This window comes from Jaculus jaculus, chromosome 1 (assembly GCF_020740685.1).
Source record: "Jaculus jaculus isolate mJacJac1 chromosome 1, mJacJac1.mat.Y.cur, whole genome shotgun sequence".
Classification (NCBI taxonomy): Eukaryota; Metazoa; Chordata; class Mammalia; order Rodentia; family Dipodidae; genus Jaculus; species Jaculus jaculus.
In genome coordinates this window covers 223,059,259-223,082,027 of record NC_059102.1, presented here as the reverse complement: position 1 = coordinate 223,082,027, position 22,769 = coordinate 223,059,259, and the positions used below count along the sequence as shown (strand labels likewise).

General features: G+C 50.2%; 1 protein-coding gene across 1 annotated transcript; it reads right to left on the bottom strand.

Annotated features, from left to right (window-relative positions):
* Positions 1 to 206: 206 nt before the first annotated feature.
* Mef2b (myocyte enhancer factor 2B) lies at positions 207 to 21,505 on the bottom strand. The gene is made up of 8 exons (XM_045141140.1): positions 21,388 to 21,505; positions 2,938 to 3,020; positions 2,451 to 2,654; positions 1,692 to 1,829; positions 1,271 to 1,412; positions 1,044 to 1,141; positions 875 to 945; positions 207 to 714 (listed from the first exon to the last, which is right to left on the bottom strand). Exons 1-8 carry the CDS (start codon positions 21,410 to 21,412, stop codon positions 552 to 554), a joined length of 924 nt encoding a protein of 307 aa, XP_044997075.1. The 5' UTR covers positions 21,413 to 21,505; the 3' UTR covers positions 207 to 551.
* Positions 21,506 to 22,769: the final 1,264 nt, after the last annotated feature.

Sequence of the window (22,769 nt, the reverse complement as noted above, 5' to 3'; positions counted from 1 at the left end):
GTGCACCCATATTCTCTCTCTTTGCTTGAAAATATTAAAGAAAGAAAGAAAGAGAGGGAGGGAGGAAGGAACCATGGGTATACACCCAAAGGACTATATCCTCCCACAGAGATACTTGTACATCCATGTTCATTGCTACTCTGTTCACAATAGCTAGGAGGCTGAATTAGCTGAGACATTCATCAAATAATGAAGGATGAAGAAAATATGGTACAGCTACACAATGGAATTTTATTCATCCATAAAGAAAAATGAAATTTGCAGGGCAATATATGAAACTGGAAAATATATCAAGTGAGGTATCCAAGATTCAGACAAACAGGCAAGTTCTCACTCATACCTGGCTTCTAGTTTTCACGTAGGGCACTTATGTGAGGGTGAGTGTGGGGGATAGTGGGCACCCCTTGTTATCTGAATTCCCTGCACTGAGTGACAGTAGTTCTCTCCCACAGCCGAGGGTTTCACCAGTGTCATGGGGACGACCACAAGGTTACCAAGACCAATTGGTCTGGTGCTCAAGGTTGAGAAGGGCCAGTCCTGGGTCTGAACCCCTAAGGCCGGGGCCAGCGGGGGGTGGGCAGCAGCAGTGGGCGTGGGAAGCCCTCGGGGAGGTCGCTGGGTATGCCAGGACAAGGAGACAGGCGCTCAGACTTGATGCTGACGGTGGTAGTCTGAGGGGAAGCTACATGGGTGAGGGCACCATCCTGGACCAGTCTGTTGGGGGAGGGTAGTGGAGTGTGAGAGACAGACTGAGAGACAGAGAACCCTGAGCAGGCAAAGAAGTCAGGGTGGCAGAGGTAGGGGACAACAGCGTAGGGAGGAGACAGGGAGTCATGTCCCTCCCCAACCCAGGGCTCATGGGGACCGCACTCACCCAGGCCAGGATAGCGGTGGGGCGAGGCTACCCAGCGTAGGTCCTGGGGTGGCAGCACGGTGGATGCTTTTCTGAGGTGAATGGAGCGGTGGGGACACTGAAGCTCCTTCTCTGCCTTCCTCCTCCTCCTCCCTCCCACCCTCCTCGTGCTATCCTCTGTGGTCCTCACCAGGGTGCTTGGTCTCTCTCCGGGGAGGTCCGGGTCCGTGGATGGCGGGGTTCTGCCTGCAGCGAGGTGGCTTGGGGAGAAGATGTGGTGTCCAAGGCCTGAGAGGGAAAGACCCCGGTAGAGGGCAGGCGGATGTATCACCCCTGAAGCTCCGAAGTACTGCAGAGACAAAGCTCGGATCTCTAGGACCCCTCCTTGCCTCAGGGGGCCCTGCGAGCCACACTCACCCGGGATCCCAGATCCAGGGAACGCCGGTCGGAAGGGAGACAGGCGGCTGTGAGAGATTGGGGCCTCCCGGAGCACGCTGGGGTCACAGCGTGGGGGACCATGCGGGGTCCAGTACACTGGGTCCATTGTGGGGACTGCGGGCTGCGGGTGGAGGGGCTGATCGGAAGGAGGATTAGGCGCAGAGGTGTCCCCGCAGCCAAAGACCCTCTCTCGGCGTAGAGTGGATGCTGATGGGGAGGCCTAGGTGAGGGGCCCAGACATCAAGACAGGGCAGCTATCTATCTGCCTGTGGGACATCTTTTCTTCATCCCCATCCAACCAGCCCCAGCCTTCTCCGCCCACTCTAGGGTCCCTCTCTGAGCCTGAGCCTCAAATTCTGGACCCTGGGGCACTCCCCAGGAGAAGCAGGGCGTCTCTTACATAGACCCGGGGCAGGGGCGAGGCCAGGTCGCCTCTGTCACCTGCCAGTCTCCGCAGCAGCTTCTCCCCCGACCCTTCAATCCCCTGTCCCGGATCGAGCTCGGGCCCCTCAAGCCCCACGCCCCTCCGCTTCAGTGCCTGTGGGGAAGAGAGAGGACAGTCTGAGCCTTCGGTCCCTGACCTGGCCAAGAAACCCTCTTCTAGGGTACTCGGAGGTTCTGTTCCTGACACACCCTCCCCGGGGACTCCAATCCCCTTTGAATTCCCGCCTAACGAAGCTACACCGTATTCAAAGGGACCAGACACCAGGACCCAACCTCAGCCCTTCCCGCTGCACCCCGGTGTGCGGTGGCGCCCCAGCCCACGGGGACACAGATCAGGAGCACAGGTGCTGCCCCGGCGTGTGCGCTCCGCCTCCCCGCCCCTTGCGAGCTTCAGGTCCTCTCCAGCCTGGGCTGGGTCCAGTCCTGGGCGGCTGGGTGGAGTTCCTCGAATTCTTTTTCACCCGGAGTCAGCGGCAGGGACGCAGCCGGCTTCCAGGGACCCTCTGTCCGTGCTTCAAGTGCAGTTCCAGGGTGTATTACCTGCCGCACCGTGGGAACCTGAGGCCACACCCGCCCGCAGACACGCCCTCTCCCACTGGCTGAGGCGGTGCCTCCGGCGGGGCGTAACTCTGGACAGCCGCCCCGCAGACACGCCCCTCATGCCATTGGCTGCGGGTGGTGGCGTGGGGGCGTGGTCTCCCGCCCCGGCAGGTACCTGCAGCAGGTCCGCGTTGGTTCGGCTCTCGTGCGGCTCCCCGCACTCGGTGTAGCGCAGCAGCACGCGGTCCATGTCGCTGCTGGCGTACTGGAAGAGACGGTCGGCGCTGTTGAAGATGATGAGCGCGACCTCGCAGTCGCACAGCACGCTCAGCTCGTACGCCTTCTTCATCAGCCCGAACTTGCGCTTGGTGAACGTCACCTGCAGGGCGTGCCACGGGACCCCACGGCTGGTGTCAGCCTAGGGTGGCCACGGGGGAGACACGCTGGGGGTTCGCGCCCCGGACTGCTCCGACCTTCCTCCCATCTCCACCGGAAACTTTACTCCGGGATCATCCCCTAGGGGGATCATACTTGCGCCCACACCAGGGGGCGGAGAGGCGGACATAGGGATCCCCCAGCGACCGGTGCTGTCCCCCGCCAGGGGCCCAGCCTTCTCCACAGTCCCTAGCCCAGGCCTCCCCAGTTGCGTCTCTCCAACTCGCCTGTCTATTCCTTTGGTCCAGAATGCGCGAGATCTGGATTTTTTTCCTCCCCATTTTCTCGGGCTGGGCAAAGCGATTCTGTTCTGGGGGAGAAAGGGCAGGGGGACACCGTGGGTGGATGGACGGTGGCAAGGGGCACTGTGGCCTCTCTGCTGTGTGCTGCCGGCCCTGTGGAGGGCGAAATCCTGGTGAGACCGAGAGCACCGCAACATTCCCTCGCCCTTGCTCTTTACCAATCCCTGGCTGCCATCCGTGCTCACTAAATGCAATAAGTCAGCCTTTATTATTATTACTTTTTCTTGTTCCCCACCCCAGGCAGAGTCTCATCTCATCTAGCCCAGGCTGTGGCAGCCTCAGCCTCCAGAGTGCTGGGACTAAAGGCGTGTACCAACTACCTCTGGGCTTAAAAAAAAAAAAATTTTTTTTTTTTGAGACAGTCTCATGTAGCCCAGACTGACCTCAAACTCACGATGCAGCTGAAGATAACCTTGAACTCCTTATTCTCCTACCTCCGCTGGTTTATGAACTGCACTTCATGAATGTCAGGCAGGCATTCTACTGAGAGTTATCTCCAACCTCAGCATTTTAAAATATTCAGCTATGATCTTTATGTGTTGCCTTGACTGGCCTCAAACTTGAGGGCTTGAGCAAACCTCCTCCTGTCTCAGCTTCCTTATAGTATTCAGGGCTACTGGTATGTGACAGGAAGGCACCCTGCTAGAAAATGTGTTTAATAATTGCATAGAGAGGTCTGGGGAGACAACTCAGTAAAATATTTGCTTTTGCAAGCATGAGAAACTGAATTTAATTCCCCAAACCCCAAGTAAAATGCCCCTGACACTCACTGCCCAGCCAGTCTAGGCTAATGTTGAGCTCCAGGCCAATAAGAAGGGGGCAAGAGTGGAAGACGGGCACCCAAGGGTGTGGACACACACACAGAAGTCTTCATGTTGGTAGACAGCACTTAGTACAGTGTTATGAGAGTGGTTTCTTTCCCCTCATCTTCCCCCCTCCCATGTATAGGTAGGAGAGAATTTTACATAAAATAAAATTTGCCAACATCTTTTTTTCTTCTCTTTCTTTAAAAAAATTAATACTAGCCGGGCATGGTGGCACATGCCTTTAATTCCAGCATTTGGGAGGCAGAGGTAGGAGGATCACTGTGAGTTCGAGGCTACCCTGAGTCTACATAGTGAATTCCAAGTCAGCTTGAGCTAGAGTGAGACCCTACCTCAGAACCCCCCGCAAATACTCTATTTATTTATAAGATGGGGGGGGGGGGAAGAGGGAGGGAGGGAGGCAGAAAGGTGTGCACCACCACCCTACTCCATTCTGCTTTTCTGTTTTGTTTTTTTTGAGGTAGGGTCTCACCCTAGCCCAGGCTGACCTGGAATTCACTCTGTATTCTCAGGGTGGCCTTGAATTTATGGCAATCCTCCTACCTCTGCCTCCCAAGTTCTGGGATTAAAGGTGTGCGCCACCACGCCTGGCCCATTCTGCTTTTATATGGCTAACTAGACAATTGGATCCAGGCCAGCAGGCTTTACAAGCAAGCACCTTTAACTGCTGAGTCAACTCCCCAGCTCATCATCTTATTTTTGTCTTGTATGTGAATGTGACCCACTGAGTTTAATTGGAGTTGCCTACATAGACACGGGTAGGTGATTGTCAGAGCACAAGGGTCCTACCAGTACGCCCACTGGAGAATGTCTCCCACTCCTCCAGCCACCAGCAACTGCTTATAATTCTTCAGGAAGGGATGGAGGCAAGACAGGATCTTGCTACATTAGTCTAGCCTGGCCTGAAACAGGCAATCCTCCTGCCTCGGTTTCCCAAGTGCTTTCCTTTGGCATCAGTTTGCTATTCTATAAATGAGGCTGGTGACAGACACATGGGCAGAATGAGCATGCCTAGTGAAACTCTAGGCTGGAAATTTGCTCCTAAGAAATACAGAGCTGCAGCAGTTAAAGGTGCTTTCTTGCAAAACCTAACAGCCTGGGTTTGATTATCCGGGATCCACATAAACCAGATGTACAAAGTGGACGCATATGCCTGGACTTCCTTTTCAGTGGCAAGAGGCCCTGGTGCACCCATGCTCACTCTTCCTCTCTGATTATGTATATATGTAAAATTCTGAGCTGGAAGCTGAAAGCCACCGCCTGTTATCCCAGCACTCCAGAGGCTGAGGCTGGAGGATGGTTATGAGTTCCAGGCTAGCCTGGACTATACAGCAAGAACCCTATCTCAAACAAACAAAACCAAACAAGATAATGTTTCTGAGCTGGGTGGGAGTCATGCACCTGCAATCCTAGCCTTGGGAAGCTAACATAAGATTGATTGAGTCTGAGAGCTTTAGGTCAGTTTAGCATACACCCAGCCTTGGGGGAGGGGAGGTGGACAAAAAAAAAGCCTGGCACAGTGGGGTACTCACTTATCCTAGCACCAGACAGGTGGAGACAGGAGAATCCGGAGTTCAAGACCAGCTGGGCTACATAAGACCCTGTCACCTGGATACCCACCCCACCTCCATTTTAAAAAATTATTAGCCAGGCATGGTGGTGCATGCCTTTAATCCCAGCTCTCAGGAAGCAGAGGTAGGAGGATTGCCTTGAGTTCAAGATCACCCTGAGACTACATAGTGAATTCCAGGTCAGCCTGGGCTAGAGAGAGACCCTACTTCAAAAAAAAAAAAAAAACAAACAAAAAAATTATTCATTTGCAAGGGGACATGACAGGGGAGAATGGATGCACCAGGGCCTCTTACTGCTGCACACAAACCCCAGACATATCCCTGTGCATCTGGCTTTATGTGGGTACCGGGGAATTGAGCCCAGGCCACCAGGCTTTACAAGCAAGCACCTTTAACTGATAAGCCATTGCCCCAGTTCCCTATCCCCACTTAAAATAATATTTTATTTATTTAAGAGAGAGAAGGAGAGAAAGAGAGAGGGAGAGGGAGAAAGAGAAAGAGAGGGAGAGAGAGACAATGGGCATGCCAGGGCCTCCAGTCACTGCAAACAAACTCCAAATACATGCACCAACTTGTGCCTCTGGCTTACATGGGTCCTGGGGAATTGAACCTGGGTCCTTTGGATTTGCAGGCAAGCACTTAACCACTAAGCCATCTCTCCATCCCCCCAATTTTTTTGAGGTAGGGCCTCATTCTAATCAAGGCTGACCTGAAAATCACTATGTAGTTTCAGGTTGGCCTCAAACTCATAGTGATCCTTCTACTTTTGCCTTCCAATTTCTAGGATTAAAGGTGTGTACCAGGCTGGAGAGATGGCTTAGCAGTTAAGCGCTTGCCTGTGATGACTAAGGACCCCGGTTCAAGGCTCGGTTCCCCAGGTCCCACGTTAGCCAGATGTACAAGGGGACGTACACGTCTGGAGTTCGTTTGCAGAGGCTGGAAGCCCTGGCGCACCCATTCTGTGTCTCTCCCTCTATCTGTCTTTCTCTCTGTGTCTGTTGCTCTCAAATAAATAAATAAAAATTAAAAAAAAAAAGGTGTGTACCATCATGCCAGGTCTACCCCCAATTTTTTTATGAAAGAGAAAGAGAGAGAATTGGTGCACCAGGGCCTCCAGCCACTGCAATTGAACTCCAGATGTGTGTGCCATCTTGTATACATTTGTGACCTTGCACGCTTGTGTCACCTTGTATGTCTGGCTTATGTGGGATCTGGAGAGTTGAACATGGGTCCTTAGGCTTTGCAGGCAAGCACCTTAACCACTAAGCAATCTCTCCAGCCACACCTCCAATTTTTTAAAAAATAAATTGCTATCCTTTGAGAATGGCCATAGCTGCTTCTTAGTACCCAATCTAAAGTGATCTGGCTGCGCCACCATCCTTCCAGGATGGTGGTACTCAGCACTGTGAGACACCTGAGCTGCCATGGCTGAACAGGCCCAGCACCCTCACTCCTAGAGCTGTGTCTATGAACCAAGGCTCATATGTACAGTCCAGGCAGGCTGGTGGCTGTCCCCAGCTCCAGCTTCACTTTCTAAATTTAACTTTCAAACTAATTTTAATCCCCAGACAGAATCAGACGCGTTCCCACGGTTGGGATGTGTTGCCCAAATCCTAGAAGGTCCCTGGAGGATGAAGAGGGGCACTGGATGATAGGTTCTTGTGCCAAGATGACTACGGAAATGCCCCCCACACCAAGGTCCCATGAGAGCAAGGCCCACGCTGGAGTTTGGGCCTGAGTCATTGGGCCTGGAAGTTCTGACTGTGGGTACCTCTGCACAGTCAGTTTAGATAGGGAGACTGGCTAGGTTGGGGCTCACAGGACGGGGTGAGGGGAAGACAGCTGGGAAGCCAGGGGAGACCTAAGGGCAGAGACAGGAAGTAAGTTCCATGTAGAAGGAAGAGCAGGTGCAGGGTGGGATGGAGCCTGGGAGTGGGGGAGGAGAGAGCACCTTCTGGGCTGTGAGGAGGCCTGGGATTGAGGGTGAGAGGGTTTTGTTCAGAATTAGGTTTACTCATCACTTTACTTATTAATATCTTGGAGGATTTGTTCGTTTTGAAATGAGGTCTCACATAGCCCAGGCTAGCCTCCAACTCATTATGTAGTTGAAGATGACCATGAACTCCTGATCTTCCTACCTCCAATTCTCAGTGCTAAGATGATAACCCTGTGCCACCTTGCTGGTTTATGCAGTGCTGGGATGGAATTTAGGGCTTTGGGCATTCTAGGCAAGCAGTCTTCCAACTGAGCCACATCCTCACATTCTCAGCCCCAATATGTTTTTTGTTTGTTTTTTGACTTAATTTTGAGGTAGGGTCTCACTCAACCCAGGCTGACCTGGAATTCACTATGTAGTTTCAGGGTGGCCTCGAACTCATGGTGATCCTCCTACCTCCGCCTGCAGAGTGCTGGGATTAAGTGTGCCACCATGCTCAGCTAATATTTTGGTTTTGAGACAGAGCCTCACACTGTATCCCACAGTAGCCTGAAGCTCATGATCCTCCTGCCTCAGCATCCCCAGTGCTGCAATGACAGGTGTATATTACCACGCCCAGCTTGAATTTATCATTTTACTTGTTTTTGCTTTTTTTTTTTTTTAAAGATTTTACTTATTTATTGGAGATAGAGGGAGGGAGAGACAGAGAACAAGTGAGTGAATGGGTGTCAGGAACTCTAGCCACTGTAAACCTTATGTGGGACCTGGAGAATTGAACCTGGGTCCTTAGGCTTCACAGGTAAGTGCCTTAATCACTAAGCCATCTCTCCAGCCCTGCTTTTGATTCATTATTTTTTTATTATTATTGTTGGGTCTCATGTAGATCAAGCTGTCTTTGTTCCTCTTGCCTCCACCTCCTGAGTGCTGGGATGACAGGTGTCTAACACCACAAATGCCTCATTGAATTTTCATCTTCAAACTGTCATAGGGGTGGAAGGGTTGGGGTCAGGGTGGAGATGGCAAGAGGCTGGGCTGTGACCATTTGGGACTATCTTCAGTGTAAGCCTTCATTTTATAATTTAAGTTATACTCCTAACCCCCAAGGACTCTAACTCCCAATCCCACCACCCATGGGCCAAAGCACCCCCCCACACCATGGTCTCTTTCATCGTGGCCTGCTGTGCTCATACCATCTCCACAGCTCCTCACTGTCCTGAAAAAGTCCCTGCCTTTGCTTGACATTCAAACCCACCATCTAAGTCAGCTCCTGCCCACTTCACTCTCCTTGCCATACATATCCCTATGGAGAAGGTCCCTTTGCCCCCTCTTGACCTAGCTAGTTCACATTTCAAAACCCAGTTCAAGAAATCTATCTCTCAGGTTGCAGGGATGGCTTAGCGGTTAAGGCGTTTGCTTACAAAGGCAAAGGACCCAGGTTTGATTCCCCAGGACCCATGTTCCCCAGATGCACAAGGGGGCACACGTGTCTGGAGTTCATTTGTAATGGCTAGAGCCCCTGGTGCACCCATTCTCTCTTTCTCTGTCAAATAAATAAATAAAAATAAAATATTTTTTTTCAAAAAGAAATCTATTTCTCCAGGAAGTCTTCCCCACCATTCCTCTGGGCAGTCCCTATCCTGCTCTTCCAGTTCTGACCCCTTGAGGTGGGGCCATGCATACCCAGTTTTGTCTCCCTGAGATTTGAAGCCCCTCTGGGTTAAGTCCTACAGGGATAAATGTGGCTGACATCCCCATCTGCCTCCCTCAACAACTTCCTCTTAGACTTCCCCAATGGGTACCCTGCCCAGAAATATATTTGAATGCAAATCCTGCAGTCACTCAGCACGGGCCTGTGGACATGTCTCTCCCAGGTGTGTCAGGCCCCAGAAGGAGTGTGGAGGCGGCTTTGAGGCTGGGTAGATCTATTTGTACCCACATGCAAATCACACCCCAGCCACAGACAGACCCTAGTCACCCCTTCTCCAGATGTCAGAGTGATGGGAACTGTTGGAGGATGGGGTGACCCACTCTTCATGTGCCCCTTCATGTGCCTGGCAGGAGGTAGGAAGCCTAGGTCCCAGGAGGCCTAGCCAGAATGCAGTGCACTTAGCACAGTGTGGAGACACACACACACACACACACACACACACACACACACACACACAGTGTCATCTCAGCCATCAGGAGGTAGAGACAGGAAGATCACAAGTTCAAGGCCAGCCTGGGCTACATGAGACATCTCAAAAATAAAATAATAAAAATGCTTCCACTTGTGCATGGCTGTCATGGGGACATTGTCAGTCACATGTGTCCCTGTAGGGCACCTACAGGGGCTTCTAATCTCAGAGAGACAGGCCACAGTGGGGTGACAGGGAGAGGGTAAGTAAGATCTGGGGTTAGGACAGGGGTAGGAAAGTCTGCAGCTGGGGAGGTCATCTTTGGTGACCCAAGGACAGTGTGTGCTGAAGGCACACACTTGGGATGGAGCCAGGTCCTAGGCCTAAGCATGGAGGAGTGTGGAGCTAGGAATATGGAATATCCAAATGAATTAATGGCAAGTTGGCATGGTGGTACATACGTGTCATCCTAGAGCCCTGGATATGGAGGCAAGAGGATTCAACTTCCAGGGCAGCCTGGTTACAGAGTAAGAACCTGTCTAAAAAAATAAAGCTCTGGCTGGACGTACTGGAGTACACTTTTAATTCCAGCACTCTGGAGGCAGAGGTAGGAAGATCACTGTGACTTTGAAGACAGCCTGTGACTACAGAGTGAGTTCCAGGTCAGCCTGCACTACAGTGAGACCCTAATTCAAAAAAAGGCAGGGGGGTTTGGAGAGGTGGCTCAGCAGTTAAGGTGCTTGCCTGCAACGCCTAAGGACTCAGGTTCAATTTTCCAGTACCCATGTAAAGCCAGATGCACAAAGTGGCCCATGCATATGGAGTTTGTTTGCAGTAGCTAGAGGCCCTGGTGTGCCCATTCTCTCTCTCTCTCTGTCCCTGTTCTGTCTTGAGGATGACCATGAACTCCTGATCCTCCTGCCTCCAACTCCCCAGTGCTGGGATAACAGGCCTGTGTTGCCATGCCTGGTTTTATGCAGTGCTGAGATGGACTCCAGGGCTTTGTGTTCTAGGCACACACTCTGCCAACTGAGCTACATCCTCAGCCCCAAATAAATCAAATAAATAAATAAAAGTTGTGGGTTTTTTTTGCAAATAAGTTAATAATTTAAAAAACAGCTCTGGGAGCTGAGGAGATGTCTCAGTGGTTAAAGGTGCTTGCTTGCAAAGCCTGTCAGCCAGTGTTTGATTCCCCAGTACCCATGTAAAGCCAGGTACACAGTGGCGCATGCATATGAAATTTGTTTGCAGCACCCATTCCTTTCTCTCCCTCTCTCTCTTTCTCCTTGCAAATAAATAAGTCTCTGTCTCAAGAAGCCAAGAAAACAAAACAACATTGTATAGCGTTGTCTGTGGTCACTAAGTGGATCAACAAATGCCCCTAAGCTTCCCCAAGCCCCAAAGACCCAAGGTGATGGAGATGGGGGTGACCAGAAGAAATCCCACCCTAGCAATGACACTTCACCTAGACCCCTCCGCCTCGTGGAGGCTTCAGTTTCCTCAGATAAATGCAGGTGGAAGTCCGCCAGGAGGCTTCCAATCTTTCCTTCCTTCTCAGAAGCCAACTTTGGGCCAGGCAGGCTGAGTCAGCGCGCCACCACGCAGACCACAAGCAGTACCCACTCCTCCTGCTCGGTGGTCCGGGGCTGCACAGGGCCAGAGCGCCAAGGCGGACGCGAACGGGAAAAGCAGAAGTGAGAGGCAGGTGGGGCGTCTGGGCCCGTGGGACACCCGGACTCCGCCTCATGCAACCCGGGCCGCGGTTTCATCACCTGCTCCCCAAGCACCTCATTACGGGCGACAGGAAGAGCCCCCTGGAAAGCAGGAGCCCCCTCCCCGCCTTTCTCCAGGGGATGCGGTCAACTCCGAACGAGCCATGATGCCCACCTCCCCAAGCCTGGGGACCCCCAAGCCTGGCCACACCCATTCCAGGTATGATGGGACCTGGACGAGCCGGGGGCCTGGCCTGGTCCAGTCTGCCTCGGGGATCCCTGACACCCCCCCCCCCCCCGCCCGCCGTTCCTTTCATTAGGCTTTAGAGTCACCACTCCTAGGCCTTGGGGTGAAAGCGAAGACCAATATAAGGGCCTCAAGAGGTCCTGGGTGGCAGGGGCGGTCAAGGGCAAAGTTATTCCTGGGGTGGACAGAATGGGGGGTGAGAGATTCCCCCAACACTCAGAGACCCCTAAACATTTGCAGAACCCTTCAGATGTCTAAAACACAATGTATCCCTCAGGGACATGGGGTATCTGCCTACAAAGTCTAAAAAATACAGTTTAGCTGGATGTAGCAAACCACATTTGTAATTGTAGCACTCAGAAATCTGAGGCAGAGATTGCCACAAATTGGAAGCCAGTCAGTGTGTGATTGCATAGTGAGTTCCAGGAAAGTCTGGGCTGTGAGACCCTTTTACAAAAAACAAAACAAAATAAAACAAAACAAAACAGGAGCTGGAGACATGGCTCAGCAGTTAAGGCGCTTGTCTGCAAAGACTAAAGACCTGGTTTGATTTTCCAGTACCCACATAAAAACAGATGCACAGTGGTGCATGCATCTGGAGTTCATTTGCTGGAGGTCCTGGTGTACCCATTCTCCCTCTCTTTCTTTCCTATCTCTCTCTGCTTGTAATAAATTAAAAAAATATATTTTTTTTAGGGCTGGATATGGCTTAGCAATTAAGGCACTTGCCTGCAAAGCCATTCCCCAGGATCCACGTAAGCCAGATGCACAAGGTGGTGCATGCATCTGGAGTTTGTGGTGGCTGGAGGCCCTGGAGCACCCATTCTCTCTCTCTCTCTTTTTCTCTCAAATAAATAATAATTACATGTAAAAATATTTTTTCAAAAATTTTTTGTATTTTTATTTATTTGTGTGTGTGTGTGTGAGAGAGAGAGACAGATAGAGAGAATGTCATGCCAGGGCCTCCAGCCACCACAAACTCCAGATGTATACACCACCTTGTGCATATGGTTTACATGGGTATTAGAGGATTGAACCTGGGTCCTTTGGCTTTGCAGGCAAGTGCTTTAATGGCCAAGCCATCTCTCTAGCCCTAAAAATGCTTTTAAAAATCCATTGTGAGTTGTATTTTTTTAAAGAAAAAATGGTCTAGAGAGATGGCTCAGCGGTTAGAGGTGCTTTTGTATTTTCCAAGTAGGGTCTCACTCTACCTTAGGCCAACTTGGAATTCACCATGTAGTCTAACGGTGGCCTTGAGCTCATGGTGATCCTTTTACCTCTGCCTGCTAAGTGCTGGGATTGAAGGCGTGCACCACCACGCCCAGCAGAGGTGCTTTAAAAAATATTTTTGGGCTGAAAGAATGGCTTAGCGGTTAAGGAGCTTGCCTGCAAAGCCAAAAGGACCCAGGTTCAATTCCCCAGGACCCATGTAAGCCAGATCACAGGGTGAAGCATGTGTCTGGAGTTCATTTGCAGTGACTGGAGGCCCCGGTGCGCCCATTCTTTCTCTCTCTGCCTCTTTTCCTCTCTCAAATAATAATAAAATAAGTAAAATTTAAAAATATTTTAAACTATTTATTTGCAAGGAGAGAGAGAGACATATGGAGAGAGAGAGAGAGAATGGGTGCAGCAGGGTCTCCAGCCACTGCAAATGAACTTCAGATACATACACCACTTTGTGCATTTGGCTTCATGTGGGTACTAGGGAATTGAACTCGAGTCATTAGGTTTTGCAGGCAAGCTCCTTACCTGCTGAGCCACCTTTCCAGCCCCAGTTAAAGGAGCTTTCTTGCAAAGCCTGGCAGCCAGAGTTTGATTCCCCAGTATCCACCTAAAGCCAGATGCATAAAGTAGTGCATGTGGCTGGAGTGTGTTTGCAGTGGCAGGAGGTCCTGGCATGCCCATTCATTTTCTCTCTCTCTCTCTCAAATAAATAAACTAATTGAAAAAAAAAAAAGCTGGGGATACTGGCACATGCCTTTAATCCCATCACTTGGGAACTGAGGTTGGAGTATCACTGTGAGTTCAAGGACAGCCTGAGACTACAGAGGGAATTTTTGGTTAGCCTAGGCTAGAGTAAAATTCTACCTCAAAAAAAAAAAAAAAGAAAAAGAAAAGAAAAGAAAAGAAAAGAAAAGAAAAGAAAAAGAGGGGGTTGTGGAGATTGTCTAGTGGCTAAAGCACTCGTTTGCAAAGCCTGCTGGCCTGGGTTTGATTTCCCAGTATCCACATAAAGCCAGATGTACAAAGTGCCTGTGTCTGGGACTCGTTTGCAGCAACAGGAGGCCCTGGCACATGTACCATCTCTTTCTCTATCTTTCTCTCTTTCTTTCCCAAATAAATTAAAAATATTAAAACAAACAAACAAAAAACCCAACCACAGCTCAAAGCATGTAAGAGCCAGATATGGTGGCACACGCCTTTAATCCCAGCACTATGGAAGCAGAGGTAGGAGAATTGTCATGAGTTCAAGGCCACCCTGAGACTTCATAGTGAATTCCAGGTCAGACTGGGCCAAAGTGAAACCCTACCTCAAAAAACCAAAACAGAAAAAGAAAAAAGAACACAAGACTCTTCCCAAACCCACACACAGCTCTCAACACTAATCGCTAAACAGCTCTCTCTGCATGGAGACCCCCCCACACACGTATACACAGAACTTCCAACACATGAGGGTCTCCCAATGCATGTACACATCCAACACCCAGACCCCCACAAACAGCAGATTCCCCAGATATATAGGGAGCCTCCCAAATACACACAGATCTCCTCAATGCATTCAGACCTTTCTGAAAACATGCAGACGACTCGCAGACAAGTGCAAAACTCCAACATTATGCTGGTCTGCATGACACCCTTAGACATGACACCCTACAAGACACCACACAGGTGCCCCCCCATTCCCTACAGCCCTGACCCCTTCTAGCTTCCTTTCACAGGGTTGCTGAAGTTCTCAGTGGGTGGAATATGTCTCAACCCCAGGAGGCTCCTCAGGGTACCTGGTTCCTTAGGGGCTCCTAGGAGAAACTGAGGCCAAGTTGGGAGCCCTCAAACCTTTCCCTGGCCTGTTGCTGCAGGAGGGACAGAGACTTGTGTTAAATGAGACTCACACTATGTCCCAGGAGCCAAAGCAGGGATTCTGGCCGGCCAGTCTAGGGTTTGAATCCGTATTTTCCCTTCTAAGCTGGAAAGTTGTTTGTTTATTATCTATTTTCTATGGTCTGGGGGAATCCACGGGCTCATGCATGCTAGGCACAGGGGAGAGGGGATGTTGGTTCTGTCATTGAGCTCCATTCCCATCCATCAATTTCCTTTTAAGTACCTTATGGCCTGTGAAACCAACTTTAGGTTACATAAGGTCTTTGGGCCACCCATTTGAGATCCTTACTCAGCAAAACCAACAGCCTGAGCCTGTGCCACCTGCCCAGTCTGCTGACCCCTCACTTCCCCAGGAGCAGTGAAAGACCCACTCTGAGCCTGGTCCTGCTGTTCCACACTAGGACCCTGTGCCATGTCCCCTAAGGTTCCTGCTGGCTGTGGGGATGGCCCAAGATTTCCCTCTCTTTGTTCCACAGAAAGAGATTCCCTTGGGGAATTACTCCCCAGAGGCCCAGCCTGCCTGCTTGGGAAATTAGCACATCTGTCAGTGCTGGGCGGAAGGAACTCTGCCCACAGCCTGGCAGCCCCAAGATGCAGCCAGCTGGGACTCTGGGATGTGGCTTTGGGTATTCCCAAGTTCTCAGCTCTCTGTGTACAGAAAGGTCAGGGATGCAGTAGTAGAGGTGGACAGAACCTGTTTTCTCCTGCTGGCCAGTCAATGGCAGATACAGAACTGTGTCTGAGAGAGGCCTGTGGGGAAAGAATAGAAAAGGAAGCCCAGCACAAATGTGCACATCTGTCATCCCAGCATTCAGGATGCTGAGGGACGATGGCAAAGTATTTGAGGCTACATGACTACATGAAGACTGAGACCTGTGATCGTTGTGAATTTGAGGCCAACCTGGGACTAAAGAATGACTGCCAGGTCAGCCTGGGCTAGAGTGAGACCTTACCTTGAAAAAACAAACAAAGAAAAAACTGAACAAGCAAAAAAATTTAAAAGATGGGACTAGGGCCAGGTGTGATGGCACACACCTTTAATCTCAGCACCTAAGAGGCAGAGGTAGGAGGATTGCTGTGAGTTCGAGTTGAGACTACATAGTTAATTCCAGGTCAGCCTAAGCTACAGTGAGACCCTACCTCAAAAAACAAACAAAAAAGGGGGGGGGGGGACTAGGGGCCAGGCATGGTGATGCACATCTTTAATCTCAGCACTTGGGAGGCCGAGGTAGGAGAATTGTGGTGAGTTCGAGGCCACCCTGAGACTACATAGTGAATTCCAGATCAGCCTGGGCTAAAGCAAGACCCTATCTCAAAAAAACAAAAGTAAATAAATAAAAATGGGACTAGGGCTAGACATGGTGGCCCATACCTTCAATCCCAGCACTTGAGAGGCAGAAGTAGGAGGATTACCATGAGTTTGAGGGCACCCTGAGACAATATAGTGAATTCCAGATCAGGCTGAGCTACAGTAAAAACCAAAAACAAACTAAAACAAAAACGGGTCTGTAGCTCAATTGGTAGAGTGCCTGCATAGTATGCATGAAACCCTGGGTTTGCTCCCCAGCACCACATAAACCAGGTATGGTGGTACAAGCCTGTCATCCCAGTACTTTGGAGGTGGAGGCAGGAGGGGCAGGAGCTCAAGGCCCTGAAATGACAGCAGTGTGGTAAGGACAGGGTGAACAAGGGGAAGCTACAAAGAAGGGCACTGAGCCAGCATTAGGGACCTCTAGGATCAGGTGAGGGGTGTTCTGCAGAACACTAGGGAGCCACAGAAGGCGTGTGAACAGGAGAGAACCATGATCTGATTCAGGTATCATTCACTCCATGACTGTTGGAGCAAAAGGTTCTGGGTGCAGAAGGCTTGGGACAGCATCTACTAGGACGAGCTTGGGGCATGGACTAGCAGGGCTGCAGGCTGGGAAAGAAGAGGGAGCAAGCCTCACTTCACAGTAGTGGGGACTTGATAGCCCAATCCACCATTATTGCTCCCTTCTCAGCCCTCACTTTGAGTTTGGATGATCCAAACCCTCAGTATGGATGGAAATCGACTATCTGGGACTCACTGGCCTCTCTGCTTGGGCATGTTCATGTGGTGCTTGTTGTGACTGAGCACCTACTGTTTGCTCAAGCTCCTCTCTGATTATACACACAACCAACTGAACCACCTAGAGATATCCCAGGGACTCTGAGACAAGAGGCCCTTCTTCACATGGAGGAAGGTAGGCTTTTTTCTAGGGTCCAATGACAAGATCCTTGATGCCCCTGGTCAAGCCTGGGCTTGTACTCCACTACCAGAATGCTGTACCTCAAACTCACTACCTGTGTCTGAGAAGTGGGCCTCAGTGTGTCCAGCACAGGCTCACCATTTAGGTCCCAGCCAGGGGAATCTCAGAACAGGCACAGAAGTCCCTGAGAAAATCTGACAAGGTGGTATACACCTGTCATTCTAGCACTCAGGAGAGTGAGGCAGGAGGGTCAAAGTCATTCTTCATTACATATTGAGTTTGAGACCAGCCTGGGTTACATAACACCCCATCTCAAAATAAAAACAAAATAATTTTTTTTTAAAGGAGAGAGTCAAGCCGGGCGTGGTGGCGCACGCCTTTAATCCCAGCACTCGGGAGGCAGAGGTAGGAGGATCGCCGAGAGTTCGAGGCCATCCTGAGACTACATAGTGAATTCCAAGTCAGCCTGAGCCAGAGTGAGACCCTACCTCGAAAAACCAAAAAATAAAAATAAAAAATAAAAAAATAATAAAAAGGAGAGAGTCCAAGTTTAGGCTCAACTTGCTGTGGTCATAAAGGCAGCCATGGAGCTCAGAGAGGGGCAGCATCTCACTGAAGGTCACCACAGCAAATGGATGGGGAGGGCTGGGTCCCCTGCCATAGCTTTTGTTCTCTCAAGGGCCTGCAGGTAGCCTTGAATTCCACTTTTTCTCAGAGCCTGGCTTTAGGTCCCCTCCTCCAAAAACCAGCTTTCTCAGCAAAGCTTGGTAATGCACACCATCATCCCAGCACTAGGGAAGTAAAGGCAGGAAGGTCTGGAGTCCAAGGTCATCCTTGCTTACATAGTGAATTTGAGGACAGCATTGGAGGACATGAGACCTTGCCAAAAGCCCAAAAGTCAAAACTATCTTGGAGTTCTAGAAGGAGCCCCCAACCTGGCCCTTAGTGCCTTCAAATTCTGTGTCTAGGACCCATGTTTTGAGCTTGATTTTACTTCACCTACAATGAGACCCTACTTGAAAAAGACCAAAAAAGAAAAGAAAAAAAAAAAAAAAAGAAAGAAAGAAAGAAAAGAAGAAACAGCCAGGAGTGGTGGTACATGCCTTTAATCCCAGCACTCCAAGGTAGGCCATGAATTTGAGGACACCCTGAGACTACATAGTGAATTCCAGGTCCATCTGGGTGAGACCTACCTCAAAAAAACAAAAAACAAAAAACAAAAAAAGAAGAAACAAGTGTATCTTTTCAGAAAGTCCCTTCAGTCTTTGCAACTGATTCTCAAACACTGGTGGTCCTCTGAAATGTAAATAAATTTCTGGGGGGTGGTGGTGAATGAACCCAAGGTCTCAAGCATGCTTGGTACATGTTCTCCCCAAGCCTAGCCTCATTTAGAGCTTCTATGAACCCAGGTTCATTCACTCCTCCCAGATCCCGAGGGGCCATGGGCCTGGACCTTCCCCAGTTAGAAGTCTGAGGCAGACTAGACACCAGGCCTCAGTTATTTCTGATTTCCATCTGTAGCTAGGGTCATGGGTGGCCTGGAACCTGGGTCACAACCTCTGCTGCCCAGGACCCTGAGAGAAGCTGGGAAGAGGGACAATGAAAGAATGCCATCTCCATACTTTCAGATAGAGCCAATGAGGCATGGGGAGGCATGGTTCCTTAGGTCACTGGGGTGCCCTCATCCTGGGCTCTGAGCCTGTGTTCTCACTGTCTCACACACACAGGCTAGCAGGAAGGCAGAGGGGTGTTCACCAGGGCCTGGCTAATACCAAATGGGTGGACACCCCAAAAGGAGGGCATGACAGCTCAGAAATACAGCATCATCACATGTCACATCAGTACCAACTCACAACCAACCTTTAACACAGCCATGCCTGAGGGGGGGCATGCCTATGATCCTAGCACTCAGGAGACTGAGGCAGGAGGATCATTATAACTTTGAGGCGAGCCTGGGCTATATAGAGAGACCGTGTCATGAACTCCCTCTCCCCAGAAAGAAAGAAAATCACAAAAACAGCCATAAATGGTTACATACATTTGTGATCCTAGCACTTAGGAGATTGAGACAGGAAGATATCCTTGAGCTACATAGCAAGTTCCAAGCCACAGATTCTGTCCCCTTAAAAAGACAGCAAGCCATAAATACAGCTGTGAGTGGATACACACATATGTGATGCCAACACTCAGGAAGCTGAGGCAGGAAAAATGCTATGAATTTAAGGTTAGCTTGGCTACACAGAGACCCAGTCTTAAAACTCCATCACTTGAAAAAGAAAGGAACACCACAAACATAACTGTAAGTACATACACACACTTGTAATTGATTGAGATCCAAGCACCAAAAAGTTTGAGGCAGGAGAATTGCCAGGAGTTGGAGGTCAGCCTAAACTACAAAGAGACCCCTATCTCAAACTTCTGCCCTCTCAAAGAAAACAAAAAACCTCAAATTCAGGCAGGAGTGGGTGCACACGCTTGTATGTAAGCATCCCACTTCCCCAACGCTAAGAGGATTACCTTAAATTCAAGGCCAGCATGAGCTATATCATGGGTTCGAGAACCGGCTTAAGGTACAGAGAGAAACTGTACTTTAACAAACAACTCTCAAACACCCCTTGTATGCACAATCCCACACTTCTCATAACACACTTCAGCCACATTTTTGGGGGAACATCACCTCTCAGACTCCCATCTTTCAGAGTCACATACCTCAGACTCCCACCCCTGAGACACTCATACCACCCTTCGAGGCCCAGCCGCAGCGCTAGACCTCCAGCCACAACCTGGCACAGGAGACGCTCGGGCATCGCGGAGTCCCGCCCGCCCCGCCCCGCCGCACCTGCTGGGCACTGAAGTCTCTGACCCACCGCAGCGGCCGCTCTGAGGCCCCCGCGTGCGCTGCCGCAAGTTCCATCCCGGGTGACCCCGCCCCTGCGAGCTGATTGGCCAGGGAGGATCTTATTTGCATGGGGCTGCGCTGGGCGTGGCCTTGTCTCTGAGTTATGGACTAGGAGTGGGCACCTGGCGTTTTCAGAAGGGAGAAGCCAGGTGTGGTGGCACAAGTATGTCATGCCAACACTAGGGAGGTTGAGGAACGATAGCGGCGAGTTCGAGGCCAGCTTGAACTACATAATGAGCTCCAGGCCAGCTTGGGCACCGTCTCAAGAAATCCCCCTCGCCCCAAAACAGAATGGGGGACGGACTGCACGCGATTGGCCAGGATTCTCCACAGCTCATTGGGCTCCTGATCTTCCTCCAGATCTTGTCGTTATTGTAACTCTGACTTCAACTTGGACTCCGTTCATATCTCACATCGCCTTTTTTTGTTTGTTTGTTTTTCGATGTAGGGTCTCACTCTAGTCCACGCTGACCTGGAATTCACTATGCAATCTCAGCTGACTCCCACTCAGGTCTATCTTCTGCGTGCCCACTCTCTGTCTCTCAAATAAATAAATAAATAATAAAATAAAAATTAAAAATTAAAAACAAACAAAAGAATGTAGAGGTGTGTTTGTAATCCCAGCACTGAGGTGGTAGAGAAAGGCAGATCCCGGAGCTCACTGGCCAGCCAGTCAGGTCTACTTGGTACTTGGTGAGCTTCAAAACAGTGAGAGACCCTCCTGTCTCAAAGAAAAAAAAAAAAAAAAAAAAAAATCGAAGCAGGGTGTGGTGGCGCATGCTTTTAATCCCAGCACTGGGGAGGCAGAGGTAGGAGGATTGCTGTGAGTTCGAGGCCACCCTGAGATTCTGTAGTGAATTCCAGGCCAGCCTGGGCTAGAGTAAAACCCTACCTTGAAAAACAAACAACAAAAAAATATCAGGCTGATGAGATTGCTTAGTGGTTAAGGCTCTTGCCTGAAAAGCCAAAGGACCCGGGTTCGATTCCCCAAGACCCATGTAAGCCAGATGCACAAGGTGGCGCATGCTTTTGGAGTTCATTTGCAGTGGCTAAAGGCCCTGGTGCATGCAATCTCTCTCTCTTCCTCTCAAGTAAATAGATTAAAATTTTTTAAAAGACTTTATATTTATTTTTTAAAATTTATTTATTTATTATTTTTAGTTTTTCGAGGTAGGGTCTTACTCTAGCCCAGGCTGACCTGAAATTCACTATGTAGTTTCAGGGTGGCCTTGAACTCACAGCAATCCTCCTACCTCTGCCTCCTGAGTGCTGGGATTAAAGGTGTGCACCACCACGCCTGGCTTTTAAAAATATTTTAAAATTTTATTTGAGAGAGAGGGAGAGGTAAAGGGAGGGAGGGAGGGAGTGAATGGGCACACTAGGGCCTTCAGCCTCTGCAAACTAACTCCAGAAGCATGCGCCACCTTGTGTATCTGGCTTACATGGGTCCTGGGAAATCGAACCTGGGTCCTTTGGTTTTGCAGGCAAGTGCCCTAACCACTAAGCAATCTCTCCAGCCCTAATTTTTTTTTAAATTTTACTTATTCATTTGCAAACAGAGAGACAGATAGTAGACACGCCAGGGGCACCAGCTGCTGCAAACAAACTCCAAATGCATCCATCACTTTGTGCATCTGGCTTTAAATTGGTACTGGGGATTTGAACCAGGGTAGTTAGGCTTTGCAGGCAAGTGCCTTCACTGCTGAGCCATCTCTCCAGCCCTACATGTCCCCTCTTACCTCTGGCTTCAGGAGGAAATGTCATCTGTGGAGGTCCTTCTAGGACTGGATCCCAGAGACCAGCCTTTCAATCTGTCCCTTCTTCAGGTCCCAGCAGGAGAGGAGCACTGGAGAAGGACTGGATGGAGAATCAAAGTGAAAAGGGTAACAGGATTAGAACGTAAGGATGAAGCTAGCTGTGGAATGGGCAATTTTGAAGAAGTCCCTCAGTGTATGGGAGAGAGCCTGTGGGACAGTGCTAGGCAAGAGGAAGGCATGGAAGGCCCAACAAGGGCCATACTAGAAGGAGGGAAGGGCTTCCCAGAAGTTAGGCCATGAGCACTAGACTTTCCAGTTCTAGTAGGGATTTGTGAGAGCTCAGAAGAGTGTCTTGTGGGAGGCAGTAGCTGGGGCTGGGGACCCAGGCAAACACACAGAGGGTGTGAATTTGGGGAAGACTCTCAAGGAAGAGAGTGGCAGGTGCTCATGCCTGTCAGGCATCCGTCTCCTCTTGGAGCAAGGAGAGGAGGCTGGAGCAGGTGGGAGATGCCAGTGGGGTGGGGCACTGAGATAAGAGTGGGGCAGACTGGAAGGCTTCTGCCTCTCTCCATGCTTCGGTTTATCTGTCTGGGACGTGGGAACTCTGAGGTAGCTGTAGCCCAGGCTGACCTGGAATTCACTATGTAGTTTCATGGTGGCTGTGAACTCATGGTGATCCTCCTACCTCTGCCTCCCAAATCCTGGGATTAAAGGCATGCACTACCATGCCTGGCAACTTTCTCATTTTTATTTTATTATTTATTTTATTTTTATTTATGACAGTGTCTCTGTAACCCAGACTAACTTCAAACTTGTGGCAATCCTGCTGCCTCACCCTCTTGAGTGATAAATGATGGGTGTGAGCCACCATGCCTAGCTACAATTTTCTCTTTAGACATAGAACTGAAGTTCATGATGTGTGTCATATGTGGGTGACCAGTCTTGACCCAGAGCTCAAAATCATACCCTCAGGTGTCCCCAACACACATTATGGTACTGGCCAGGCTGGGGCTTCTGTCTGGGCTGCAATGTGCAGAGCAAAGCTCAGGTAGCTGGAGGTGGCTGGGGAGCCCTGGCCCAGGGGACCGCTCTGTTTACCCAGCCGCCTGTCTGCCTCTGATGCAACTTGCAGGCTCTGGTTACGTAAGGCAGGGTAATGGCAGCTGCAGCAGCCCAGGACGGGTGCAAGGGGACCCAGCTTGGCCCTGCCCACTGCAATAATTCCACCCTCAAGACCCCTCCCACAGAGGCCATGCCTCCCTCCTTGCCAGGCTTCAAACCTGTACTCACCCCATCACTACCTGTCCACCAACGGGTCACTCAAGAATATCCACACACAGGCTGGAGGGGTGGCTTAGCAGTTA

Bases quoted from the DNA above. Each gene is read 5' to 3' on its own strand.
- Mef2b (XM_045141140.1), bottom strand. From the start codon at position 21,412: ATGACATTTCCTCCTGAAGCCAGAG. The intron at 3,021-21,387 runs GTAAGAGGGGAC...TTTCTCCCCCAG, and splicing joins ATTTCCTCCTGAAGCCAGAG to AACAGAATCGCTTTGCCCAG. The intron at 1,830-2,450 runs GTACCTGCCGGG...TCTTCCCCACAG, and splicing joins CCAACGCGGACCTGCTGCAG to GCACTGAAGCGGAGGGGCGT.